Source organism: Anguilla rostrata, chromosome 11, assembly GCF_018555375.3.
Source record: "Anguilla rostrata isolate EN2019 chromosome 11, ASM1855537v3, whole genome shotgun sequence".
Taxonomy (NCBI): domain Eukaryota; kingdom Metazoa; phylum Chordata; class Actinopteri; order Anguilliformes; family Anguillidae; genus Anguilla; species Anguilla rostrata.
Window position 1 is genome coordinate 17529176 of NC_057943.1, and position 22158 is coordinate 17551333.

The 22158-nt window shown below is 40.4% G+C and overlaps 2 protein-coding genes across 9 annotated transcripts; one reads left to right on the top strand and one right to left on the bottom strand.

Moving 5' to 3' along the window:
- Positions 1-1844: 1844 nt before the first annotated feature.
- hemk1 (HemK methyltransferase family member 1) lies at positions 1845-12078 on the bottom strand. Of its 6 annotated transcripts, none has more exons than XM_064298409.1 (12): positions 11987-12078; positions 11589-11680; positions 10102-10263; positions 9880-9971; positions 9553-9646; positions 8929-9057; positions 8721-8785; positions 8543-8592; positions 6266-6371; positions 4373-4468; positions 2907-3017; positions 1845-2775 (listed from the first exon to the last, which is right to left on the bottom strand). In XM_064298409.1, the coding sequence occupies exons 2-12, from the start codon at positions 11658-11660 to the stop codon at positions 2733-2735; spliced, it is 1020 nt and encodes a 339-aa protein (XP_064154479.1). In that variant the 5' UTR covers positions 11661-11680; positions 11987-12078; the 3' UTR covers positions 1845-2732. The 6 variants fall into 6 exon arrangements, 5 of the variants coding, with proteins under 5 accessions (XP_064154479.1, XP_064154478.1, XP_064154477.1 ...); XM_064298408.1 differs by having other exon boundaries at positions 11836-12063; XM_064298407.1 differs by having other exon boundaries at positions 11815-12063.
- On the top strand, positions 11045-17512 carry rhoab (ras homolog gene family, member Ab). 3 transcript variants are annotated; one of them, XM_064298413.1, is made up of 5 exons: positions 11045-11069; positions 15564-15721; positions 15864-15984; positions 16066-16196; positions 16407-17512. In XM_064298413.1, exons 1-5 carry the CDS (start codon positions 11060-11062, stop codon positions 16578-16580), a joined length of 594 nt encoding a protein of 197 aa, XP_064154483.1. In that variant the 5' UTR covers positions 11045-11059; the 3' UTR covers positions 16581-17512. The 3 variants fall into 3 exon arrangements, with proteins under 3 accessions (XP_064154483.1, XP_064154484.1, XP_064154485.1); XM_064298414.1 differs by lacking the exon at positions 11045-11069 and adding an exon at positions 13039-13194; XM_064298415.1 differs by lacking the exon at positions 11045-11069 and adding an exon at positions 15121-15189.
- The last annotated feature ends 4646 nt before the right edge of the window (positions 17513-22158 follow it).

A 22158-nucleotide genomic window follows, 5' to 3' on the forward strand; every position in this document is an offset into this window, starting at 1 on the left:
GACATATATTTTCTATATTCCTGTTGGTGTAAAACTCTAACTTCCTTAAATGTGGCTTAGTTATTTTGAATAGGCTGTGCTGAAGTTTCTGATGTTGTAAAGAGGTATCTGCAAATTTAAACCATGACAGTTCAACTATGGAGCATACGCTCACCAGCCACTTTATTAGGTACACCTATCTAGTTCTGGGTAGGACCCCCTTTTGCCTCAAGAACTGCACTGTAGACACAAGGCAGGATGGATTCATGCAGTGTATGGCAAATTCTGACCCTACCATCTGCATGTTGCAGTAGAAATCTAGATTTATCAGATCAGGCAATGTTTCCTATCTTCAGTCATCCAGTTTTGGTGATCACATGCCCACTGTAGCCTCATCTTCCTCTTCTAGGCTAACAGGAGTGCAATCGGGCATGGTCTGCTGCTGTAGCCTGTCAACTTCATGGCTTGATGTGTTGTGCATTCAGAGATACCCTTCTGCGCACCACTGTTCTAAACAGCTGTTATGTGACTTGTTAGCTTGAACAAGTCTACCCATTCTGCCCCGATCTCGCTCATTAACATGTTGTTTTTGGCCACAGAACTGCCACACACAAGGTGTTTTGTTTATTGCACCACTCTCTGTAAACTGTAGAGACAGCTGTTTGAGGTGCTGGAACCACCATGTCTGGCACTAACAATCATATCACAGTCAAAGTCACTTAGATTACGGTTCTTGCCCATTCTAAAGCTTGGTCGAGCAAATATTAAACCTCTTGATGTCTGCATGCTTTATATATTGAGTTGCAGCCACATGATTTTCTGTTCGGTCGAGTAAGGTATTTGTTCAAGAGCAGGTGTACCTAATAAAGTGGCCAGGAGTATATTTCGTTTTCTTAGATTGTCCCCCTTAACATTAGACAGTCAGATTGTTAGTGATTAGCATTTTTAAATGTATTAATTGGGTCCAAGTCTGATAACACATAACTGCACCCTTCTATGGCCAAAACTAAAATTCCTACAATTGACTTTTACGAAGGTTTACTCAATATCCTTACATTTATTGTTTTCTTGATTTTCTGTTCCACTGAAATGCTTTAAAAAAAATTAATAGGCATGGGCGACATGTATTCTTACTTATTAATATTAACATCTATCAAACCTTTATACAATTCATAAAAAGGTTGTATTCAAGGGTATTTTTTATATTTTTCTACTGAACTTAAAAAAGTAGTATTCAGCTAAAATAATAACTTTACAAAAGTGCTTCCTGGTGTTATCGTAATGAATGTTATGTGAAATTATTGCTTACGGTTTTGTATTTGTGCTCTAACTATCCCTCATTCGTTTTTGTAGTATGATTGTTTGGCTTTTAGAAAAGTAAAAAAAGAATTCCTGAAAATAAAAAAAGACTGAATCTTAAATTAACCCCCCTTTTTCTCCATCCATTTTCCTATCTCCAGAGGAAGGGGATAAAGCTGGACGATTCATGGAATGAGCATGCGCTTCCAGGGAGAATGAGATACTGGAAAGGAGAGTTCCAGGAAAGGCTTCAGTAATTACCCTCAGCCACACTCCACTCCAGTTCCTAGAATCTGCGGGTTGGTGAGGGGGGGGGGGGGATCTGAGGGAGATAAAGGGGAGGAGGCAAAGGTAGATGTTCTACAAAGCATGTCCCTGATTCGGACATCAAAGCTGTCGGATCATGAATGTGCAATCAGATAAAACTGATCAGCAGCAGTGCTAGGTTTATCAGTGCTGTAGGACCGTGCTGCCGTGTCTTTAAGCCAGACAACTCAAATGCACCAATGAGCAAACTGCTTAACTGCTTTAGTTTATCATCAGATCATAAGAAACAGCAATTAAAGTTTACAAGTGATATAATCCATTTTATTTTTCTTTCAGGTTTTTGTTTCAGGTAAAACAGGAAATTAGTAAACCAGTGTAGACCCCCTAACAATACAGAAAAATATCACTATTACAATATTAAATACAGTTGAAAAACCATTTTTAGAGTCCTGCAACTCACAACACTGTCTATAACAGGGACCTATAATAGTGACACTGTGCAAAAAATAAACCCTCAGTGAGGATTTAGAATCTAAATGTAGGAGGAACAAAGAAATAGGGACAGACATATTGAAAAAACAGAGTAGTACAAAGTGGAGACAGGATGGAAAGGGGGAGGCAAGGGTGCTAAGCTGGAAGGTGGCCAGCGATACTCAAATACTCAACCCCCACTTCTGGGGATTGTGGAGGGGAGGAGTGGGTTTTCTGTTTCAAGGTACTTTCTCTCCCTGACTCACAATCCACTTACAGTCAGGCTGTATGTGGCGTATACCTCCGAGCACTGAATCCAGATCTGTACCAATCCTCTCAGATAAGCTGGGGTAAGGATGGTAGTTGGGCATACCCATTTTGGGTGGTTACTGGAGGCAAAATGTACTGGGCAAAATGTACCCGCCTCCTCATTGGTCATGACCCAGCAGAGTGCTCCTTTTTCTCTCCTGAAATTTTCCTCCCTTTGACACAGATTTAATTCTCCAATTAAATTTCAGTGACCTGGAGAAATTGCTTAATTTGCATAGCATTAGCCAATGTTTCCTCAGCTGAATTTCCATATTAACCTCAGAATGAGTAAACAATGGACTACAATGGGTTCAAATTACAAGTTGATGAAAATGTATTCACAATACTATTAACAATAACTACATAAAGTGAATATAGCAGCGATGACATTCTCTTTTCCTTCGTGCTTAGTCTTCTGCTCCTCTTCTCTGCAGGACACAGTAACGGGGCCTAGGGAGGAGACGCAACATTAGTTCTGGTGAAAACGATGCCACACTGTCTGCACTACTGAACGTTCTGTAATATCACACTGACCGCAGCACTGACTGGTCAGGATGCATCAGTGTAGCTTAAATACTAACCGGTTTGTGATGTCATTGTTTGTCTGAAGGTACTGCAGGCCTATCTTTTCTTTCTCCACAAATTGCTGGATCACTGGAGGGTGCCGAGGGTCAACCTCCAGATACAGAAGTCTGGCGAGGTGAGAAGGGAAAGAGGGGTCTCGGGAGATTTCTTAGCTCTACTGATCAATTTTAATTCTGTCAATAATTATATATCCTTTGGAAAAGATGCAAAATTTCAGTAAAAGTAAAGCACTGCCAATGAAAGAACCATACATAGAATAAGAGAAAATTAACCACCCTAATTCCTTCAGATGATCACATAAGCTAAAATTTGCCCTTTAGGTATAGTTCTGTTTTAAATTGATTGAGTTTGTGTTAAATGTGTACACATTGTAAAAGAGGCAGATACCTTTTCATTGAATTACTTTTTATGACCGGTGTTTGCTGCAGCCCCCCCCCTTCTTCCCCTCAAATCCACAGGACCCTCCATCACCAACTCAATCACTCCCACATAATCCCAGCGATCCTCTGTCTCTACAGTAGATTACAGTACAGCACATAGGGATCCTGTATACATTCCAAGAGCTTTAAAATTAGACATCTAGTGTTTGGAATGTACTCTGGGACACCGTTCCACTGACCCTGGAACATACTGCCATGCTTCAGAGTATAAGCATTCATAGCTCAAGGTTTACAGGATTCCAGTTATGATAGACACAAATGAATTCTTGATTATTACCATGACAGAGTGTCTGCTAGCTTTTCAATATCACCATGTATGCCAACAGGACGGGCGGACTACGGGCACAAATTACGGAAACACTGCGCTTAAAGAAGTTTAATACTCTTAAAACATTGATCTGGGCCCATTGTTTTGTTGTTGTTTCTCAGAGCCATTTTTGTCTGCAAAAATGTGTTTGAAACAGTTATCTTTATGACCACAAGTGGTAATGACATTATGCAACCCTGAGTAATTTGAAATAAAGTATACAAGCCTAAAAAAGAAAAGGCTTTCATTGCATGAATATTATCGTTTTATGTAGAAAAATTCTGTACAAAGAAATACATTATATCGGATCTTATAATGATTATCACTTGTTTAAAACAAATTGTTTTTATTTATTTCTGTTTTATATATTGATATTACATTTATTACATATTACATGTATTATGCCAAAAAGATAAACTGCAATAATTGCATTAATCGTCAAACTCTGTTTATGAGGGCAGTGTTTCCATAATTTGTGCCAGTAACGGCAGGAGCCTTGTCCCAGGAACATGTTCCCCACTTCCATGAAAATACCAGGATTGAGTATTTCCATTAATTGGCTCTGACCACAACTAGGAAAGCCTCTTAGCTCGATCATTCTTGGAGCCCTGGAGTATGAACACGCGCACGCGGTCCCTCTCCCTCTTTCTCATGCACATATGCTCATGCTCTCAAACACAGAACACACACATACACTCATACAATACAGACATACCCCCCATTTTTTAGGAGGTGTGGAGCCAGAGTAAGTATATGTCCAATGATCTGCAAGCCATCTGCTCCTCCATCCAGTGCAGCTGGGTCCTCAAACCTTGGGGTGAGCAGCAAGAGACAACAGAGCAAAATGAGGAGTGGGGAAAGGAAGGGGGGAGGGGTAAAGCCAGGATATGAAGGAGGGAGATTTAGGAGAGGATGGTGGAGAACAGGTTGATTGCATACCCTTTCTGAATGAAGTCTGTTTTTGTAATTGTGTCCACCTTGTGATGTTACATTTACTGTCTGAATGAATGCAAATAGTGTGGAATTTTGATGTCCTATATACAGTCCCCTCCAAAAGTATTGGAACAGCAAGGTCAATTCCTTTGTTTTTGCTATACACTGAAGACAATTGAGTTTGAGGTCAAAAGATGTACATGAGATGACAGATCCGAATTTCAGCCCAGATGTGTCCTGTTAGATTGATTGGTTAAACAATACATAGTTCTGAATGTCTACTCTTGGTTTTAGCCTTGGGTTTTGCCTGTGAAAACTGCATTTGTGTTATAAAAGATAAACTAACATGAAGACCAGAGAGCTGTCTTTGGGAGAAAAGCAAGCTTAGAAAAGAGGGGAAATCGATCAGAGCCATTGCACAAGCATTAGGGATAGCTTGTACGACAACTTGGAATGTCCTGAAAAAGAAAGAAACCGCTGGCGTACTGAGCAACAGATATCGAACAGGTCGACCAAGAAAAACAACAGCAGTTGATGACAGAAACATTGTGAGAGCTGTGAAGAAAAACCCCAAAACATCAGTCAGTGACATCACAATCTCCACAGGGCAGGGGTGAAGGTATCTCAATCAACCGTTCGAAGAAGACTTAGAGAGCAGCAATACAGAGGCTATACCACAAGATGCAAACCACTCATCAGTAGTAAGAATCGGAAGACGAGATTACAATTTGCAAAGAAGTACAGAGATGAGCCACAAAAGTTCTGGAACAAAGTTTTATGGACTGATGAGACCAAGATTAACCTCTACCAAAGTGATGGAAAGGCCAAAGTGTGGAGAAAGAAGGGATCTGCTCATGATCCAAAACATATAAGCTCATCTGTGAAGCACGGTGGAGGAAGTGTCATGGCTTGGGCTTGCATGGCTGCTTCTGGAGTGGGCTCACTAATCTTTATTGATGATGTAACTCATGATGGTAGCAGCAGGATGAATTCAGAAGTCTACAGAAACATTCTGTCTGCCAATTTACGGAGAAATGCATCCAAACTAATTGGGAGGAACTTCATCATGCAGCAAGACAATGACCCAAAACACACTGCCAACACAACAAAGGATTTCATTAGAGAGAAAAAGTGGAAGGTTTTAGACTGGCCAAGTCAATCACCAGACCTTAACCTAATTGAGCATGCATTTCACATCCTGAAGAGGAGATTGAAGGGAAAACCCCCCCCGAAACAAACAACAACTGAAAGAGGCTGCAGTAAAAGCCTGGAAAAGCATCACAAAAGAAGAATGCAACAGTTTAGTGATGTCAATGGGTCGCAGGCTTGATGCAGTTATTGCAAGCAAGAGATATGCTACCCAATATTAAGTGTTATTTGCTTTCATTTACTTAAATACTCTCTGTTACAATACTTTTGCTCACCTAAAATCGGGTGGTCTGATACCAAAGGTGCTACGTTCTAAGTAGTTTAACACATCTAGGTGTAAATACCAGGAAATATAAGCTGAAATTCTGAACTCTTGTCTCATGTTCATCTTCTTATCTCAACCCCAAATGTATTCAGTGTATTGCAAAAACAAAGGAATTGGCCTTGCTGTTCCAATACTTTTGGAGGGGACTGTATGTCCAATTGATAAATCAAATAAAACATTCACAGATCTCGCCAGTCTTACCGAAGGATCTCAGGTTCCAGGGATGCCATGTCCTGGGAGAACAGGTATGGGGGGTTACTGACCAGGGTGTTGACTGGACCACACTCTTTCAAGAGCACCGCTCTATCTACAGTACAGAGACAAATGTCATTGTAAAAAAACCCCTATGGATATAGCTCCCAGCGCAACAAGCCCTTAAAACATGGCATCCAACTCAACAAGCCCTTACAAACATGGCTTCCACCACTACAGATAACATCAATTATGGTCCCCAATGCTACTCCCAGTCTGAGGGCCCCAGCACACAGAGCACCACAGTAGAGATCACAGTCCTCAGGGAGATCCAAAGTGGCATACAACAGAGCCCACAAATGACAGGGCACATTTACTGAAAAGCACTAAGGTGATATGATTTATATCTGATTGCTACAGTGCACCAAATGTCCAGCCAAATCAATTGCGTGTTCTTGAAGACTTTTTAAAAAAATATGAAAAGAAATTATTATTCCAATAAAACCAATATACAGGCAGTCCCCGGGTTACAAACATCCGACTTACGGACTACTTGTACTTATGAACAGACTGCCATAAAGCCTATTATATAAAAAATTAGCGTTAAATACAATGTTTCGTAATAACTAAGGCACGCACTACTTTGTGATGCTCATGAAAACAATGCGCGGCGTATTTGGAAGTGTTGCTTAAGTGTTTCATATGCATAGAAAGGTAAAATATATACTAAGACAAACATTTGACTAACTGACGCTAAATAAGAACCGTATGTACCTGTTCCGACTTACCTACAAATTTGACTTAAAGACAGACTTAGGAACGGATCTCGTTCGTAACCCGGAGACTGCCTGTATACCATAAATATTGGGCTACTTACAGAGATTATTTCTATTCAGTTGCACTTTATCACTTTTTTTGCATGGACACGCATTAGTTAAGTCCAGCAGTCACCAACCATCACCAGTGACTTCTGGTCGTGGTTTTAATAGACTGTACAAGCCTACAAACAGGCAAATTTGATAGAAACATTAATACTCTCAATGTCTGATAGTAAATTATGTATCATAATTTACTATCACACACACATACACACACACACACACACACACACAATGACCTTGACAGAGACACAGAAAGTACATGAGTCAAATTTGCAGATAATACAAAACTGGGTGGCCCAGTTAATAGTTTGGAACCTACTAAAGTAATCCAAGAAGATTTTAATAAAATCCAGAAGTGGGCAGAAACCCAGAAAATGTAATTTAATATAGCCAAATGTAAAGTTCTGCATGTGGGAAATAGAAACATTAGACAGGATTACCTTAGGGGAGGAACAAAATGTGCTCAATATGAAAAAGATTTCGGAGTAATGGTTGATCAAAGCCTTTCAAGTTCTAGGCACTGTGCTGTAGCAGTAAAACAAAGGCAAATAGGATGCCGGGATATATAGCCATAAGTATTGAATATAAATCCAAGGAAGGTATACTTATCTTATACAATACATTTGTTAGACCACACCTGGATTATTGTGTGCAGTTCTGGGGACCGTACTACAAAAAAGATATAGAGGCTCTGGAAAAGGTTCAAAGAGCAACCAAATTGATTCCTTGTATGAAAGCTAAAAGCTATGAGAAAAGACTTAAGAAGCTTAGTGAAAGAAGACTCAGGGGTGATTTGATTGAGGCTTTTAAATTCATAAAGGGGATCAACAAAGTGAACTACAAGAGATTCTTCAGGTTGAGTTTTGTTAGTACAACGAGGAGACATAATTGGAAATTAGCAAAAGGTACATTCCGTACAGACATTATGAACAATGTTTTCAAGCAGGGAGTAGACAATGTGTGCAATAGCCTGCCAGGCCACGTAGTAGAGGCAGAAACTCTGGGGATTTTCAAGACTAGGCTTGATACAGTGTTAGATACTATCTAGTCTTATGTAGGTAATCAGAGCACTTATTTAGTCAGGAAAATGGCGAGCATCGTTGGGCTGAATGGCCTGTTCTCATCATTATGTGGACAGTGGAGAATGGACAGTTGGCCCATCATATGTATTTTTCCACTTTTATAATGGAAAAAGCAGAGAGGGGCAGATAGAGATGGGGCAACTGTATGGAGAGTACCGTAGCCAGAAATCTACCAATCAAAATCCAGCGCACGGGGAGCAGGGTTGGCATGAGAAGGTATGAAAGCTGGCTGCCAGACAGACTGCAATCACACGGTCTTGCCCCAGGAATTTTAAATTTCTTTTTGTTCCACCCCTCCCTTTTTCCTTCTCTCCGTTTCTTACCCACAGTCAGATCCAGTTGCCGAACCTCTAGCCTGTCCTGAAGCCCTAACCTGTAACATAACAAAAACAATTTACAAACACAATCTCACCCTGATCCATTCATACATACAACCCATGACACACTGAAGCAACAGATGTCTACAATTTGTTGTGTCCTTTGTGGACCTGGGAAGGCTACCTGAGGGCATTCTCCTGAGTCAGATTCACTGCTTCTGGACTCCTGTCCACTGCAACTGCACTGAGCTGGAGTAGAGAAAATGTTACCAATATCCTGAATGCATTGTACAAATAATAATGGTCATGATTCTTATTCCTTATTTAAAAACTGGTATGGCGATATGGGAGGAAGGTTCACTTAAAACACTTTCTGCACTCCCAGCGCTCACCTGAGGAAGGCTATGGAGCAGACTGAGGGAGATGGCTCCAGAGCCACAACATAATTCCAGACACCGCAGACCTGGCACCCTGCTATCCTGTCTTGACTGGAACCCGGCCAGTACCAGGCCCACCAGCTCCTACACACACACACACACACACACACACACACATTTCTTTTCCATTGCTTTACCCATGTATGTCACTCAGCTCAATAATACTTCCATGCCGTCTTTAAAAGGTTCAGTATAGCAACAGCACCATCTAGTTGTTTATGAGAATAAAACATAAAAATGTGTGGATGCCACATTCTCAATTCCACCTAAAGAATAATAATTGTGTTGTCTCCAATCATATGTTATACTTTAAATCTACAGACTTGTGAAAAGAATTAGAAAAACTAGCACAACTTAAATAGGGCTCAGTAAAGAGATAGAACATTAGTCAAAATTATTCCAGCCCAACGGACTTAACATGCACCACCTTCCAGTTACTGTAAGTGTGAAGCATAAGGGTGTGTGTGCCAACAGTACAGGCATCTTAAAAGTATGAAAATGTGTATGTGTGTGTTAACATGAGAGTCAGTAGCCACAGACAGATTTAAGGGAGTAATAATGTCCTGTCCATACTCTTACCTCTGTCTCTGGACGTGGGATAAAAACGGGGGGCCTCATCTTCAGCGTCAGATCTCTGAAGTCCCACTCCTCAATAACATACTGCACTGGCATCCTCAACACAAAGCATACCATGTGTTACACAACATGAACATGCAACCTGGTACACATAACAGTCTGATCAAGTCAAGGGCACACATCTGCAGCAGGTCACTTTGTCACAACATAGATTTTTACACCACTAGAAATTCAAATGACACCTCCTGAACATGAAACTTCACGGAACTTGAATGTGCTCTGGGACGACATGCTGAATGTCACAAGACGGCAAATTTTGAACACATTTACCTTGCAAGACGTTTTGAACAGAGCTCCCAAAATTGGTGCGTCTGTACATCTGTCAGCTCCTTTGTCATTATGACAGGATCCAGGCTTGCCATCTGGCAGAACCAAAAGGAAATTCATCAGCAGAGAGATCAGTGAGCAGAGACAGAACAAGAACAAACAGTGAGCAGAGAGAGGGAGCATGCAAACCCTGTCCCCACTGTTGTCATGGCTGTTCACACTCACAGTCTTGGCTCCCAGAATGTGTGCCATGATGTACTGGCTTGAGAGGCATGGCTCGGGGACCCCACATTGTCGAAACTGCTGCTCCCAGAGGACCGTAGCCTGTTGTACATTAAGTCGGCTAATAGGGGGAAAGTCCTTTCCCCCCGATGCAGAATGCAAACCCTAGAGGCAGAGAGGGTTTTGGCTTTATAAACTTTAGTACCAAAGCGATGCAATTCACCAGGTATTCCAATATCTGATTAGCTACGCAAATCGTAATTATATGACTTGAAAAAGCCGCTTTAGTGCAAGAAAGGAAAGAGAGGAATCACAAGACATGGCCTGACAAGACCTACTGAGGTGTAGCCAAATTTCTCAGCCTGTCATGCAAACCTACATGAGGAGTCTATTCACACACATAATTGCAGGCAGAGAGAAATTAGTGTGTGGTTCTCAAACTTACCATGCCAGAAAATGTGGATTTGATGTTTCACACCAAAAGTAAATTAATTTGGCATATTTAGCCCATTGAAACATATTACACTACACAACAAAATAGTGCCTGCATTAGGCCTAAATTTGGCAATTGGCACCCATTGTTGGCTGTTCAAGAATATTTTTTAAATCGAAAATGGTTCTTGTACTTGCTCCTGAGTTATAAATAATTCCAAATGTTTAGACGGAACAATAGAAGCTATACCATTCCTATATTTCAACAACTTTTCATCCCCACATATTTTTCAATTTGGATTATTTGATATATGACCGGTCTCACTAGTACAATGCCTCCATCAATTTGTGAGACAGCAGACAAGTCCTCTGTGGCATGTGGATATGACCAGTCGCTGCTTCTTTTCAATCTGCAATCCACTAGCTACTCTGTGCAGCCATTACTGTGTATAACCAACTGTGATTTTTGTGCAGCTGTCCATGTCGAAGACAGACTGCAGAAGCCTGATCAAACAGAGGATTTGCTGATATGGCAAGAGGTGGGTATAACCTACAGACTAAAATCCTCCCTCCTTGTGTGATGCTATGACCAACTGGGCCATGCTTTACCACACAGGACTCCCAACCACAATAAAGACCCAATTCTCTACCATGAAGGCGCAACAAAGACTAATTCCTGGGACTCCTCACTGCCCACTCTAGCCCAGTGGGGCTAAGCCTTCATGTCAAATTGTTATGGACTCTTGGATGCAACCCAGATCTGAACGAGACCGGCCAGGAACAAAGGGATCAGTGTACACTCAAACTGACCTCCTTTGCTGACTAAGCCATTTGTGAACATGGTTATCACGCAAGGGGATGTTCTATTATGTATTATTTCACACATTTATTTTTGTTTATGCAGATGTAAGATTTTTCCTCTGAATTATCTGTGTTAAAATACTGATACTAAAATACTTGAGTGCAGCAAGTTTCTGCTCCTGAGTTTCAACTTTTTTTTCATATATTCAAATCATATAGGCCTATTGTACATTACTGCAACGCCACAGTCCTCCTACCTGACGTCTCGCTGCTCCTTTGTGCAGTCTTACTGCACATCCAAGGCGGTTTAGTTTAATTAAAACCTCCATTGATTCGGACAACTGTCAACCTGAATTAGTGCAACAATTCATATAATTTAAATATAAAGGTTAGTACTAGTCCAGCAGGCATCGTGTGTATGCTAAATACTTAATTGTACAAAAACAGAGTTTGATGAGTAGGTCGATAACTAAGACTAAGTACCATGGTTAGCTCGATATATACCAAGAAAAGGTGAGAATTTTTCAGTTAAATCCAGCATGATCATCTTTGATGTCTGACAGTGAAACCGCTATTTCAGTATTGCTACATCCATGAAATAATACTCAAAGAACTCAATATTAGCTAGCTTCACCCAACCTACAGATCCATCTACCTTCATTTTAGAAAGTTATCGCTGAGGTTCACGTATATAAGAGGACACATGGCTTTTAATATATTACAGTACATTTCCGTGTTCCCGTTTTAACCCGGAAGTAGTCGGATAGCACACGCGTGCCTTGTGTTGGTATGTTTGTGCTTACGACTAATGTTCATTTTGGCATCGATGCAAGTCTTAAAAAACTGAAATATATGTATTGGATTGGTGTTTGCGCATCTGTGTAGATTTGAGATTATACACAAAAAAAACTCTAGATTTAGGTAAAATTTTGGAGAAAAAAAGATTCATACCCCAGGCAATTTTCAAGGATTCTGGTTAAGAACGTAAATTAAAAATAATGTTATATGAACGTTTATATTAAATGATCTCTGTTGATTTCGATTTGTCAGAATTATATATTCATATTTCGATACGGTATTTACAGACTACGTAATGTCTATGATTACAAAAAAATGTGAAACATTGCCTCCCGGCGGCCATTTTGGACGAAAACTGCGGCCTGTATCACAATGTCAGGGACAAAGATAATCGCAAAGATGATCATTACTGAACTGGATAACTGCATTGAGTAAAACCCAGTACTCACAAATCTGGAACTTGAACTGAAGAAAAATACAGAAAAATGTACACGTATGGATTCGTTGAATCTGTGACATAAGCCTGCAAGCGTTTTCTGATTTTTCATTTAATTACCTAAGCGACAAGTAAATGTACACCACAGCTAAGGAAAACACATTTCCCTCAGTGTTTTCAAACCAGTTTTAATGTTCAAGTCTATAATCTGTATTTATAGGTTTGTTCGTTGGTCCTTTCGAGTTTACTTCAGGCATGCAATTCACTGGACAATGCCACGTTCATTTAAAATAAAACAAATCCCTTTAATATGAAGAAACCTAAGCGCTACAACGTTCAGTGGCCAGCTTCTTGTGTAACCAACTAAATTCTTTAAAAAAAATTTTTTTTTTTTACAATTATGTATATTATGTGCCTCAAAATTATCCGCCCAATGTGCTTTTTCCGTCCGTTATTTGTAATAATGACTTCATTATAAATCTAAACCCCACCCTATAGCGTGCCCGCGCAGGCGTGGCTCTAGCTCTCGTCCCCGTCATTTCTTTCCTTTGCCTCCTCGTGCGCGTTCTTGTGTGCTTCATTGTATGCTAGTGGGTATCGTAACCGTTGCAACGCCACATAAATTACAGGTAAGGCTACTACAGAGAGACAGTGTACCGCCGCTGTATTGTATCGCTTTTAGTCTCAATTAAATGTGTAACTGAACTGTAAAATTATCTTAGCTTAAATTTGTATAACTTGGCCATTTTCGGCATTAAACTTAAGTGTACGGTGGCAAGCTAGCCATCTAACGAACTTCTGTTTTACTTGCCGGGGGCAAGCTGTTTCCGCCCTGGCTAACATTAGCTCTGCGGCTAGTGGGTGGTAGCAGACAAGAATTACGTTAAGGTTCGTAGCTAGCTAATGTTGTGTTAGCTCGTTTGCAAAGGTCAGTGAGTGGCTAGATATCTGACAAGTGGCAGTTTACGACTTTCGTTGAATTCGTAAAGTCGGCTCGCTAGCTAGATTTCTCAATCTAGCTAGTCTACTGAATGGAATTCCGCATTAATGTTTCAGTTACAGTAGTAAGTTAGTTGGCTGTCGTCTAAACTTTTTTGTTTTTCTGTAACTGGTTTTGTTTAATGTTATAAATTTTGTTTAGAGAATTAGCTAACAAGTAGACGGCAGTTGTCTTGCAATTTAATGTTACCTGTAAGAAAAGTCTGCGTTAGACTACCTAATGAAGTAATTCCGATTTATTGTAACGACAGATAACTGGCTTGATGGCTAAATGTTAGCTGGTATTTATGTACCTTAATGCTACCTAACGTGGGTTGGGAAACGAGAGATTAATACCAAAATTGAAAGATGAAAGTTTGATATGTGGTGTTATTTTTGGAAACTGTTATCTGTACCACCTCACATATATGTAGCTAGCAATATTGGCGAGTAATTTAGGGATTGTTTGCGGCCGAACAAGGCTGTCCAGTAGCTAATTTTATTAGAAGTATAGGTAGGCTACTAACATCTGTTGCTACTTGGCGCCATCTTGATTCGGATTTGTGTGTGACTGACTCTCAGACCACCCAAAATGCAGTGAGATGCGAAAACTCAGTCAAGAAAAATGTCCCTCTCCTATTCATTAAAGACAACGGCAAGCTTGCAGTTCATGTTGTCATGATTCCAGTTGTTTGCATTGGAGCGCCTTTTCTCTTGTTGATGCTTATTCCGCCCAGACTGTTCTACCAGTGTACGGTTAAATAGCGGTGTATCGTACAGCATCCGATGAGAGTCGTAGCTACAAACCCCCTAGTTTTGCTATGTTAAAAAGTGAAGTGGAGTAATTGATTGAAATGAATGCATTTTGAACTAATTTCGATTAGGTATAGGATGTTTTAGAATATCGTAGCGATTTCTGGGGAGATAAATTCATCTGTACCTACCTGTCTGAACTAAAGTGCGCAAATTCTGAGAACAGACAGGTAATATTATCTTGAGTTTTACTGGAATAGGATATTGTGCATTTTGTTATAGAAATAAATGATGCATTTTCGTGTTATTTTTTGGTGACTGGTGTTTATTTGCATCTGTGTATGATTGTTCCTGGGTATTAAGAGACTAGTTATTGTTAGAGACTAGGACTCTAATTGAAGTTCTACAGGTAAGCAAGTTAAAATATTTAGTGAAATGAAAAAAATGTGTGATATTTTACATAAGTTGACTTCTGCGCTCGTCTGTTTCTACGATTGTAGGAACTTGGTTGTAGCTTGCATTTGTTCCAGAATGTAAAACAGGAAGCATTGGCATCTGCCAATAGGACCAGAGAAATATCAATTATTGTTATCGGCTCCAGAATTTCCATATCCTATATATCTGTCTTTAACGCTTCACAAGATCATTTTAATTTAATTTTAGTTTAATGTACGTTATTTATTCTCTTGTTTAACTTTTTAAACTATGAAAGCCCCTCTTTTCCAGCCTGTGAATGTTATGAATGAGTTGGGGTTGCATGGATTTGATTGGCAAGCAGTTACATGACTTGTGTAAGCTTATTTACCCAGATTTGCAAGGAACAGTTTGGGCATCATATTAAGGGCCAGTGTACCTGGGCTAGAGCAGTGGCTTCCAAACTCGGGGCAATAAAGGTGTGTTGTGTATAAGTCAATACCTTGTAGCACATTTTCACCTATCTTGTATGTTTATAACTCAAAAAGATGTTTAAGAGACTCCCATCTTTGAACATGATTGATATATTGGCATATAATATGCACCATGTATTGTAACAAAGGGTTGATCACACAGTTTTATATTGGCCAAATTTGCTAGGTGTTTGTAATTAACCGTGGTATTTGTGAAGTGCTCCCTCACAGTATTGTTTCTTCCATTAATATATTTGTAATAATAATATAATAAGTCTTAATCAGGAATGTTATCTAAGTATGGTGACAATTGGGGGGAAAAAACTAGTGTTTGGAGTGTGTGTGATGTAAGCTCTGTTTCACACTGTATTTTTATTCAGGTATGGCTGCAATCAGGAAGAAGCTGGTGATTGTTGGGGATGGTGCATGTGGCAAGACCTGCCTGCTGATTGTCTTCAGTAAAGACCAGTTCCCTGAGGTCTATGTGCCCACTGTCTTTGAAAACTATGTAGCCGACATTGAGGTTGACAGCAAACAGGTACTGTATGCACACACCTGGGTATATGTGCATGTTGTAGGCTAGGTGTTTGTCTGTGGATGAAAACTCTAGAACAGCAGCAGGTGTGTTTCAGGTATACAGCAATGTCTATAAGAACAGTAATTATTTTGTTGTTTGGTAGGTGGAGCTAGCACTGTGGGACACAGCTGGTCAAGAAGATTATGACAGGCTCCGCCCCCTCTCATACCCAGACACTGATGTCATCCTCATGTGTTTCTCCATTGACAGCCCTGACAGCTTAGGTGAGTATATGAAGAATGTAAGCCCTCTCTCCTTCTTGCTAGTGGCCTTTCTGACAACCCCCCACTACCTTTATTTTGCAGAGAACATCCCAGAGAAGTGGACACCTGAGGTCAAGCACTTCTGCCCCAATGTTCCCATTATCCTTGTGGGCAACAAGAAAGACTTGCGTAATGATGAACACACGCGACGTGAGCTTGCCAAAATGAAACAGGTAAAGTACTTCTGGTCAAATAATCAAATGTATGTTTCATTAAAGTGTATGTGTTTTTCTCATCCCTTGATTTCACTGTACTCATACAACTGTGTTGTTAATTGTGACTTGGAAAACTGAGGTCACTGTTTTGCCATTATGTCTCGATTTGTGATTCAGGTGATGCAGAAAGGGTGATGTTGCTGTACTGATGTTTTTCTTTCCTTTCAGGAGCCAGTGAAGCCAGAAGAAGGGCGGGACATGGCCAACCGTATCAGTGCTTTTGGCTACATGGAGTGCTCAGCAAAGACAAAGGATGGCGTGAGGGAAGTTTTTGAGATGGCTACCAGAGCAGCGCTACAGGCAAGAAGGGGAAAGAAGAGCAACAAATGCCTTCTCTTGTAAGCTGCATAAAGACTGGAAGCAGGGCCTGGTGTCCTGTTAAGGGGATGGATGACAGGAGAACATTATGTAAACTCCAGTGGGCCTCCCCATTCAAGGACTGACTAATGGGGCATGTGCTTCTTTTTTTATCTTTTTTTTTTTAGTCTTGGAAACATTTTGGTATTTAAAATGGGAAGCAAAATGGAGAACAAAGACAGTTTTTTTTTTTTAACGTAACCTGTGAGTAGTTCTCACCTCTCCTGCTTGCCTCCCCATACGCTGTCATGTGACCTGCGGAGGTGGTCAGTTGGTGGGGGAAGGGAGTACCCTGTGCCACTGCTTAACCTTTCAGTCTTGTGCACATGTGCAGGATTTGAACAGTCTGTTGCCTAACTGCTTAACTTGTAGTTCTTGTATAAATAATTTTTTTAAAGTTTTTTGAAAAAATAAAGAAGTTGGAACTAAACTGATAGGAAAAACATGCTGTATACAGACAAATGTTTATATAAATATTAAAGTTGCATATATGCATATGAACGTATAGGGGCATAACTGGAAACTGTGTTTGTAAAAAAATAGACCTGGTCACGTTTGTGTAATAAATGCATTTATATAACAAGGCTTGCCAGTTGGAGTGTAATGAAGAAATGAAGGGATCGCTCAAGTGTTTAGATTAGTATACCAATATTGGAGGGGGGAAGGCCATCTGTCTACTCATAGATTTCACTCCTGTAATCCCTATGTCTAACTGGTGCTCAGACACATGTGCTATTCAACAAGAGACAGGCTTACGAAGTGTTTATGTAACAGGCGGCAAAAAATATATTTGTCAGGAGTTTGTGGACCTGCCCCCTTGCATCCTTAAAGAGGTTAAAATTCTACTTTGACAGGTACACAAAATTGTATATTATATGTGATACATGCAATGCATTAAACTGTTTATAAGTTCCTAAGCTTAACTGAACATTTAGACTGACTTGCTAGCATTTACATTTGTAATTGAATGTAGTTTGTCCGTTTTTGGTCCATTTTTTCAGTGCGGGCAGTGTTTAGTATAGCAGAGAGAGAAAGGAATTATTGTTGAGAAAATTATGGAAGAAAGAACCACAGAAGAGGAGGAGAGTGGATAGAGAATGGAGTGCGGAGAGGCGCAGCCAGTGTGAAGTCTTCAGTGCCAAAAAGTGAAAGTAAGGAAGGAGATGTTGCACATAGGAGGATTGACAAGATTTCTCAGAAGAGAGGAGGGGAAAGGGTGTGGACAAGAGATCATGGGAGAAGAGAGAGAGGAGAGGAAGAGAGTATGAAGAGGAATAGAGTGGAGAGAAGCAGAGTAGAGTAGACTAGGTTTGTTGCGCAAGATTTAAGGTGGCTCTATGTTGACTCAAGTCGGAGTTGTGTATGCTGTGTTCATATTCGGTTATTACATGAACCTTAAACATGACAGAAATTAATGTGTACTTTGGGCCTTTAACGTTTATAATATAAATATATGCCATCCTCTCTTCTCGATACTCATGAATATGGCATCAATATTCTGTAAAGTCTGTCCAGTTCACTTCTGTACAGATTCAATCCGGTACCCCCAAGGAACAGTTCCTATTTTTCATTTCTACCCCTGAACAGAACTCAAGATGCATGAACAGGAATAATCTTCCAGATTATGAGGGAGAAAGCTAAAAAAAATTGAACATGAAATTGCACAAGAATGGATTCTTGTTTGAGGAAACCTTAGCTGTCGAAAACAGAAAAGACTTCCGTTCTCTGGACAGATTTGCTCCTGACCAAACAAAAATTGAGCAGTTGGAATGTATTAGTCCTTAGGTTTGAGTGTCAGATGCTCTGAAAACAATGCTGCTGTACGGGAGGTTAAGCCTATATGGCCAGAGCAAGATCTAAGTATGTCTGCAGCAATGTCAAACTCCAGAATGATTATCTGGCAGAGATTTCTTTGTGTATAATACAGAACATTGATTATAATTATTCATAAAAATATGTTTGAAAATGATCTATTATAAATTGTACATTGATCATTTTTGATTGATTTCGCAGTTTCACACATCATATTTTTTTCTTTTTCAACAGTGATTAAGGATGTATAGAATTATGCGTTCTTACATTGAGGCCATGGTCTCTCCAGATGCTCTAAAACTAATTCCTGTAGAACTATTAGTTATTTACAGGCCTGTCCAATGGGAGCTTGGGTTTGTACTCTTCTGTAGAGGAGGTTGGTACTTTTTCAGAAAAGAATGTGAGGATGACTGCTTTCATATGCTTCACACCTCCATTGTAGAGTACATACTTTTGTTGAGTACAAATCAGGCAGATTTTCACAAACTTGCCATTTAGATTTTTATATAAAGTCTTTGTATATTCTCTGAATTTTAAGCTTATCGGTGTAGCCTGGAGCAACCCAACTAAACTTAGTCCTTAAATATTTTTCTAGTTTAATATTAGTTTCTATATAATCGCATACTGCAAGGATGATACACTCCAAAGATGCAGTTTTTTTCAGCCAGTTTGTTGGAACAAGACAGAAACCTCTTTGTAGCTTAATTTGCATAAAGATAAAATTATGGCAGCTACTGCAATAGGAGATATGGTCAGAAAATTTTCTATAATCTAGTGTTTTACCTCAGATTGGCCTTTGCCCTGTGGATGCAAATACAAACAAGTAAGTATTTTACATTTGCTGGGTTGCATGTAAAATTTCGGACAATGTACTGGCATGCTGAAACTCGATGGTTGGATGAATCTAGTACAGATTTCCTTCACTGAAACCCATTTTAAAGTGGCCAGCATTTAATGGTAAAATAAAAATATTTCCAATCACTTGAGATTTGTTCTACAATCAGAAAAACAAATCAGGGCTTTCTGGAGCTTTCCTATGCTTTTTCACTGATCCCAAATGTGAGATAGATGTATTACTGTGCTATTGACCCCTTATAAATTCCATGTTTTAAGCTGTTTGATGTTATCCCTCAGGGTCATGTACTTCTGTGTAATTCCAGACAGTTTCCTGTTATGGAGTTCTTGCCTAGACAACACTGGCAAAGAACATGTCAAGGTAAAAGCATTTTTTATTTAATCTATTTAATTTTTATTTAACCAGGTTGTAGGTGAACTTGAGAATTTAGTTATCATTTCCAGTGATGTCGTAAATAATGAAATTGGCTAGGAATGTACGGACTTGTATAGCCAGTCAACTATAGAACCAGATGTAAACATTTATGGGAATTTGCGCAGCACACCAGTGTTAACTCCCAGCTGCCAACCACTGAACCAAGTGAACTCCCATTCCATGGGAAGCACCCTTAAACCCTGCCCAGCTGCATTCTCCTGGAGGCTCAATGCGTATGGGAAAAAGCGTCAAGGACTTCCAACAGCCCTCAGAAACTACAACTGTGGTTACTGCTACGTTGCCAGCAGTTCACATTTTCCAACTCCCTTGGGGACATGGGCCATGTTCGTACTCATTCATCTACAAACACTGGATCAATACAGTTGAGGCCCATCTGTTAATGGCATGCTGCCTGCCTGCCTGCTAACCTGTGGCCGAATACTACTTGGATGAGAAGTGCTGGGACATCAAACCTTCAGAGTCCTAAAGCTGCCCTATTGCCATGGTACCCCAAGAAAATTAGCAGATGGTGTTCTGTGTTCAGATCAAATTTTCCAGTAAAAGCTTCATATCCCCTTTGATTTACAAATCCTTGGATGATATCAAAGGCTTGCACTGGTTCTCGTCTCTTGAACTATATAGTAGATACTGACAGGCGGCCTTGGACACAGAGAAAAAAACCAGAGTTGGCATTCATGACCAGTTCAGGGCCTGACAGTTTACAATCATACCATTTAGGCTTTGTAATGCCCTGCTATTTTTGAACAGCTCATGGAAAGATATCCTCGCTAGAAATCTGCTGTGCATATCCAGGCTGGACTGAAGCGTCACCCAGAGAAATGATGCAGCAAGAAGTTGCTTACCGTGTGATTGAACAAGGGGTGGCCACTCAGGAGCGTGAAGCCGAAACTTTGAAGGAGTGCCAGGTGCCAGTGCCATGCAATTTATGCTAATTGAGGGCTTTTGGCTCTGGCATCCTACTACAGGAAATTTGTTGCTAGTTTTGCTGCAGTGGCAGTCCCCCTTGACCACCCGAGGAGAAAAGCCTCTAGTGGGGAACAGAAAAACAGCTAACATTTGAGTGCCTGAGAAAAGTCCTGTGCTGGGTATCAATGAGGTGGCACCCAACCTGAAGAGGTCATTCATCTTGGACACATGGCAGTAATGTTGACTTGGGGATGTTCCTGATGGCGAATGTTGAGTTGATCACATTTTTCAGTCAGACCTTCAGTTTACCGGAATGCAGTTACTGCAATACTGCAGGATGTCATGGCTGTGGTGCAGCCAGTTCTTCATTTCAGTTTCTCCCTTTGTGGTCTCCCGTTCCCGTTCAGTCTGTGGGCGCATTCCAATTGCTTATTTTATCTGTCCTCATCTCCTCGGTACTCGCCTGGTCTGAAATGCTCCCTTCATGAGGGGCGAAGAGGGTCCCGGAGGATGCTTCTGTGGGGATACATGAGTGCATCCTTTGTGGAAGTTTTTTTTTTGAAATTGGAATGCATGATGTATAAATGATCAACCTGTGGATCCACCTCTCCCCATCTGCCATACCTGGAATTGTTCCATTTGCCTAACACGTTATCTTGATTCCTTCATCCTTTCCTTGCGTCCTCCATTGGGTGGAACTAAGGAGCGAGGAAAGGACATGAGGGAAGAATGCAGGGTGTGACAATAAGCGATTGTAATGGGCCCTGTGTGTCCTTGCCTTAGCTACGCTCTTCTGGGCATGGAAAGGGCAGGTGGCTATCTAGATTGATCAAGTTCAGAAGTCCCAGTTCCAGATTGAACATTGCAAAGAAGGCCTCCAGAATGCTGATGGGATGTCAAACGACACCTGCCCCCTTGGATGTCCCCAATGCATACATCTGATTGAAATGATCGAACTTGAGGGTGAACCCACCATGGCCCGCTGCTGGGCATTTCTGCACAATTCAAAGGCTCCTTGGGGAGCAAAGTTATACAGAGTTCCATTGCAAACAAATCACTGTCATTGTGATTCAAATTAATTGTGTTATTTAGTGTGTTTTCAGTTTCTCCTGGTGAGATTTACCCTAATTTAATTTGTTAGGCTACAATAAAAATAGTTCTGCTGTGGTATTTTAACCAGTGTACATGTGATTTTTCATTCATTTGCATACCTCACAGAAGGGATAAGATTGTAGGGTTATAGCAACAAGGGTGTTGCCGTTCTCAGTCCACACCCACTCACCCTCCCCTCTCTTCCTCCCCAAACCTAACCAGATTGACTGACCTATTATCAACCACCAGAGGGCAGCTTCTACTCACCTGTTTGCCTGCATTGTGTTCTGCAGTTCTGCTTCATTTTTTTCAGTCAATTAATGAGCAATGATGGCAGCCATTATTTAATTCATAGTGATTTAACTTCCAGGCAGATGCTGAATCTTAGAGTAGTAAGAATTAAGGTGGCAATCTACAATTATTCAAAGCAATTCACTGTAAAATCTGCCACACACAATCTGG